Source organism: Struthio camelus, chromosome 2 (genome assembly GCF_040807025.1).
Source record: "Struthio camelus isolate bStrCam1 chromosome 2, bStrCam1.hap1, whole genome shotgun sequence".
Classification (NCBI taxonomy): domain Eukaryota; kingdom Metazoa; phylum Chordata; class Aves; order Struthioniformes; family Struthionidae; genus Struthio; species Struthio camelus.
Genome location: NC_090943.1, coordinates 58182429 through 58188428, shown reverse-complemented (window position 1 = coordinate 58188428; position 6000 = coordinate 58182429). Strand labels below are relative to the sequence as shown.

Sequence of the window (6000 nt, the reverse complement as noted above, 5' to 3'; positions counted from 1 at the left end):
TACAAAATGTTATCCAAACAGATTTTACAGTCAAACATTGACATGGAAATCAATTTCCTCTCTTATCTTCTTATTTGAATGTTGGTCAATAACTGGGTACAAGTAGAGTGCTGAGGTAAAACACTGATGAACAGTTTTATTTTTGTATTTCTTTTTTTTTAAATAGTAACAGTTTAGTATTGCAAGATTGTCAGCAACATTTAGCCATATCTATACAATGTGCATATACCTACATACATTGAGCTTTGGTCCAGCATTGAGAAGACGAGCAAAGGCATTTTACATATTTCTTTTTGGTTATAGCTTGAGTTCTTTGATACGCCTCTACTTGTTCCTTCCTAGCTCCTTTTCGCTTTCTTGTTCTCTCTTTTTTCTTTTTTTTGTTTTTTTTTTATTTTTTGTGGCAGTAATGTAAAGAAACTGGAACCATTTGAATGCATTTGATTTCTTCAACTGTCCAAAACAGCTTTTTAGTGAAAAACATAAAAAGACAAAGTCAGATTAGTACGTGAACCCTTGGTTCATTAGTCAAATAATTTTATATATATATATATATATATATATATATATATATTTAAAAAAATTCAATGATCAATAAATTGGAAAACCATTATACCTTCACATATGATTGAAGAGACTTATGTTTCATTTGCTGGTAGCAATCTATCTTTTAGTCACATGCAAAATTAAAAGGTATTCAAATGTAATCAATACATGAAATCTGTTTACAAATGGAAACCAGAAATGTTGCCAGTAACAAAATAAAAAAAATATTTATGCCCCCAAAAGAAGTATGACTCGCACATAATTTATCTTCCTAAGAATCTGTTCAGGCACCATTTATGCCTCATAGCAAAAATTTGTTTATAAAAAAATTAATATAAGAAGCATTACAACACTTTATAAATAATTTACAAAACATAATACAAAATTAGAAAACTGTTAAAAAAAATCACTGCACATGAATGGTTTTAAGACTGTGGGATGAACATCATTTTTTCTTCCAAGCTGGCAATTTATATTTATTTTACATTTTCACTGTCCTAGTTATATCCTTCCAATAGGTACTTTGGAACAGAAAGAGCTTATGTAACTGCTGCCAGCATATTTTTAAACATTTAGCATCTTTCATACACTGTTTGGGTAACTTTTCTTCTCGGAGAGTTTTTCTTCGCAAAATTTAGAGCAGTTCCTGGGAGAATCAGAAATTTAGTTTCTAGGCAAAGAGTTGCTGAGTGTTTTGTTCCCAGGTGGTGGATGATGGCGGGGGGAGGCATGTGGTTTCAAGGGCGGCTGAACAGGTAATCATGTCTTGGGCATTAGCGACTGGACAACTGGCAGCCTACTGGAGTGCCAGGGGTGGGACTTCAGGAGTGCTCACTTCCAAATACCGTCTTCCCTGCTTCCCTGCTGGCTTCTGCGTGATCTCCTGATCATAACATAAATTGAATTGTGGCTACAAATTTAGCTGTGTTAGGTACAGAAATACCTAACATACCTAACAGATATTTAGCTCCGTTAGATTAGATATACCCATAGATACAGGTATCTATGGATATAGAGTGAAAAAGAAAACCCAGAGGGGTAGATGTTGCGCTGCGCGATTCTCCCTCTTCGTTCATTTCACATGCACAGCTTGGGTAACGGGTCTTTTTTCTCCCCTCACAAAATTTATCTGTGGTTACTGAGATTTTTTCCCCCAGCGGATATTTATATGTCAACACTTGGAAAAGAGTCAATAACAATTTTCACTCTCCTCCTCATAAAAGCAATACTGATAATATCCTTATATATGTTCTGCTGAAATTTAAAGCCTAAAATGCATTCACTGCATGTGAGCCCAGCCTGGACTACTGGATCCTCAGTGCTCTCCAGCTCTGACCTTTGAGAGTGCTCACATTTAGATGCAGTTTTGGGCACAGATGATGGTTTCTGAAGCCTTAAAACTCACCAGTCATGCAGCAAATACCTCATGGAACAAGACAAATCTCATTAATAAAACAGTGAGGGCCAGATTCAAAGCCCAGTGAAATCAATGGGAATCCCTTTCTTTCACTAAGTTTTAAATATAGCCTTGAGTTCTTGAAAATGTAATTCTGAAAGAGAGGTGTTATTTGAAGGCTCCAGTACTTCAGAAGCCTCCTTCAAAGTTCAAGGTAGACCAGCAAAAAATCCAGTACTACCATCCTGAAGTCAGGGAATGTAATCAGGAGTTATACCAGCAGAATTTTACTCCCAACCACCTCTACAGTGAGCCAAACCAAAATCCCCAAAGTTAGCTTTTGGAAAGTCCTGATTAGGATGTAGCTTCTAGCCTAACAATGGGCTGAACCCTAAAGGCTGGAGCAGAATTGAGCAGAGGATGACAACTGCAGGTAGGCATCATGGGTCAGTCCACACCCCGTCCAGGACCTGCAACACCGTTCCCTCTTTCTGAGCCTTGCTGCCTTTGCAGGTCCAATGACCATAATATTCTAGAAGATGCTTCTCCAATCAAAAAGGAAGCCACAGAGATAAGTTGTCTTTAGAGGAAAATCTCCTCACCTGAAACATCATGCAGGTGACCCACCTCACTATTCCCAAAGGATATTCAATGGTTTCCCTATATTCTGATTGTTTAGTTTCGTCAGTGATCACAGCAAACATGCCCACAAACCCACCCTCCCACTGAAGAGTAGCAGTCAACAGGGCAAACATCAACATGAGAGTGACAAAAAAAAGGCAGAAGGAACAAAGCGCTACCATTGAAACAGTCCACAGTGATGTTACGATCCAAACATCCTCATCACTTCTTGGCCTGTCCTTTTGCTTTCACTAGAATCTCAAGAAATTTCTTTGGCTATCAGACTTTGGAGAGAAATTGCTTCAAACAGAACCATAATATAGATGCAGTACTGAACCAAGTGTGCAGTTTATATTTATACTACAAAATGAGTTTGGGTAACCTCTCCAGGTTCGTGGCCAAAGGACAGAGAAATCCCAAGCTACGCAGTCGACAATAAGCACAATGTTCAGCGTGGGCTGACAGTTCATCAGACACAATCCTAATCCTTCTTTGTCCTCTATTGCATTTCAGCATATCAGTATAAAAGTGTTTAGGTTTCACTCTTCTTTTTAAAAATCTTCAAACAGTACTGGGGTATGTGGGTGAAGGGAAGGGGTACAGAATGAGCTGGGAGGGGGGATGCAGCAAAGGGAGTTAGAAAAAAATCAAAGCTAGAAATGCAAACCAAGACTTACACCCTTAGAAGAGAAATATCAAATCCCACACAAATCACAATAAAAATAAATTATTTTTGGCACCCAAACACTTGGAGATTGTAAAACTGTTGACAAAAAGCAAAGCAAAGCAAAGCAAAGCAAAGCAAAGCAAATTAAAAAAGAAAAGGAGGTGACCACTATGGAATGGCTTTAACATCTGTTTCTACACACCTGCAGGGGGTGCAAACAAGGATGACAGAAATTAATCTTGTTGTCTTCATTTTTGTAAAATACAAATGTAAAAACTCGTAACACAATTTTACACTCATAAAGGAGTAGACTAACAATCTAGTTTGCAATGCCATGTTTCTGACTTTGGTTAATAGTTTTCATAGTGAATCAGCACTTGATACCTGAAAGGCTACAATCACTCCTCCAGGTGGCAGGCTTGTATTCTCTTTTAAACAGATAAAAGTTTTTTTTCTTTTTTTTGTTTTTTTTTGTTTTGTTTTTCCTTAAAATGTGTTCACATTTTCATAATATACAGAAAAAAAGTAAGCAGTTATTTGGTTTACTTTAAGTCCATTTAAAAAAACTGGCTTTTTCTTTCTTTTGGAACTAATTCTACAACACACACACACACACAGTGTTGTGTATTTTTTGTTTTGCTTTTATATAGGAAAACCCATGGACATTTATAAACTGTTCTGTCCTTCTTGTAGTTTTCTCAGTCTTTTACTTACAAGGGTGATGAACAGGTAATTTCACAGAGTTTGAACGGTTAGGTTTCTGTTGGTGTGGTTATTTTGTGTGTGGTTTGGTTTGGTTTGGTTTTGTTCTGTTTTTAGGAGTTTTCTTCCAGCGAGTCTGTTAAAGGCTCCATAGGAACTGCTGTCGCAGGCTCGTGTTGTTTCAAACGTTTAATTGTGTTCTTCAGTGCTTGCCTCTTATTGCAGAACCAAACTCTAACTACTTCGCGGTCATAGTTCAGTTTCTCGGCAATCTCTGTCATTTCCTGCCCAGAGGGGTGCGTGTTCTTCTCAAAGTGGGCATTCAAGATCTCAAGGGCTTGGGGCGTGAATGAGGTACGCCGCTTGCGCTTTTTGGATGGTTCGCTTCCAATAAACTCGGTAAGGTTCTGCATACCTGCTCGATGGCGGGCCTCAGCCTCAGCCATCCACCGCTCAAGCACCGGCTTTATCTTCTGGGCACTTTTAGGGGTGATGTCCAGCTTTTCAAACCTGGCAGGATACAAAAGGCCAGGGTTCAGTTTGGCTGTCAGACTGCTAGCTATAGTGTTCTCTTGGGCTTCCTGTGGTAGGAAAAAGTGGCTTCTCAGGATGGTGTGTCTGAGGGAAAATTGAGAAAGAAGAGTCTTACACTGATGCTCTGCCAGGGTGGGACTTCCTGCCTGCCTGACTAAGTGACTGGCAGAGGTAATTTACAATGGATTACGAAAACTATCAGATAGGTATATATAAAAATATATATATAGCTAGATATCTAAGCCAACACAAAATGAACACTACAACAAAATTCTAAGTACACTACATAGTACAGGCTATAAGTCCAGTTTTCATATTTCTCACGACCTTCCAAACCCTTAAGGCTAAGCCAAATTACAGGAAATGACATCAAAGGCATTTTTTTTTAATCATCTCATCTCTGTGATTAATCCTTTTGTTTCCTCTCCCATCCCATGTTGTCCAGACACCACAGCTTTAATAATACAAACCAATGGCAGCTACTAGCCTTTGAACATCAGGTTTCCTTTCCTTTCATTTTTCAGCAATTTTCACTGTTTGCAAGTTAATAGCATGTCCCTTTCCTGGGTCGGAAAAAGATTCCCATAGCTACTGTGGTGTTCAGCTGAAACAGCTGGACACTTTGCAATTATCTTGACTACCCCCACAATGCGCTAAGACAGACTCATGTTTTCCAGATGAAACCCAGCATAATAGTGTACTAATATGCTGTGGCACCAAGCTGGGTTTATTGTGAGATTTCTGCAAACTGTACCAGAATGATATCATTTCCTGTAAATTAGGTCTTCTATATATCATGTTGCCATCAAAAGTCTTTTGCCAAACCAGATTTTACAAGTATTATAAAACATCTGGAAAAGCAGCTACACAAAGCTTTAATCCTTTCAAAAACAAGCAGAAGAGCTGAAGTCATATTTCAAGCTTTTAAAGTACGTGTCTCTTTCATTTATCAAGTTCATCCTCTCTTGCTATGCATTTAAAAAGTCTTAATTCAGTTCCTCTGATGCCACCCATTTGTATTTTTTTCACTTCGCCTATGCCCACCCTGCACCTTGTAGTATTTAATGTGGAAAGGCAACAGTCACTGCACAGCAAACATTGCCCTATCCAGCCCGCCCAGTGCTGAAACGTCTCTGCCGCTGCTCATCACCACGTGCCTGGACGATGAGACAGACTGAACCAATGCCTTTCCGCAAAACAACTTGGTGACTGGAGTTGGCAATATTTACTGCCTAAATTCAGCGAGTGGCAGCAGCAGAAAATATTCCAGCAGGAAACAATGCAGTTCTCACGAACAAAGAACAAGACAAAGAAATAATTTCAAATAACAACACTCCAAAGAATTTACTGGTGCCTGGAAACCTATTGTGGTTTTGACTGCAAGGTGTTCTTCTTTGGTGTCCAGTGATATTTCAATCTGCAGTTTATATTTTAGAACGTTTTGTGTCTAGTTAAGAAAATGCAGGGTTTTTTTGCAGGCAGAACACATCAGCAAGGCGGTATATTGTTGATATGCCCTGCAAAGGGCACTGGG

At 38.8% G+C, this 6000-nt stretch overlaps 1 protein-coding gene across 5 annotated transcripts in view; it reads right to left on the bottom strand.

Annotated features, from left to right (window-relative positions):
- Positions 1-591: 591 nt before the first annotated feature.
- The window catches only part of POU6F2 (POU class 6 homeobox 2), a 315713-nt gene continuing 310304 nt past the window's right edge, over positions 592-6000 (bottom strand). For 3 of the 5 annotated variants that reach the window (XM_068935937.1, XM_009679430.2, XM_068935938.1), the window contains exon 10: positions 592-4550. In XM_068935937.1, the coding sequence (XP_068792038.1) occupies positions 4046-4550 (505 nt within the window). In that variant the 3' untranslated portion in view covers positions 592-4045. The remainder of the gene's footprint in view (positions 4551-6000) is intronic. The other 2 variants (XM_068935939.1, XM_068935940.1) reach the window with 1 other exon arrangement.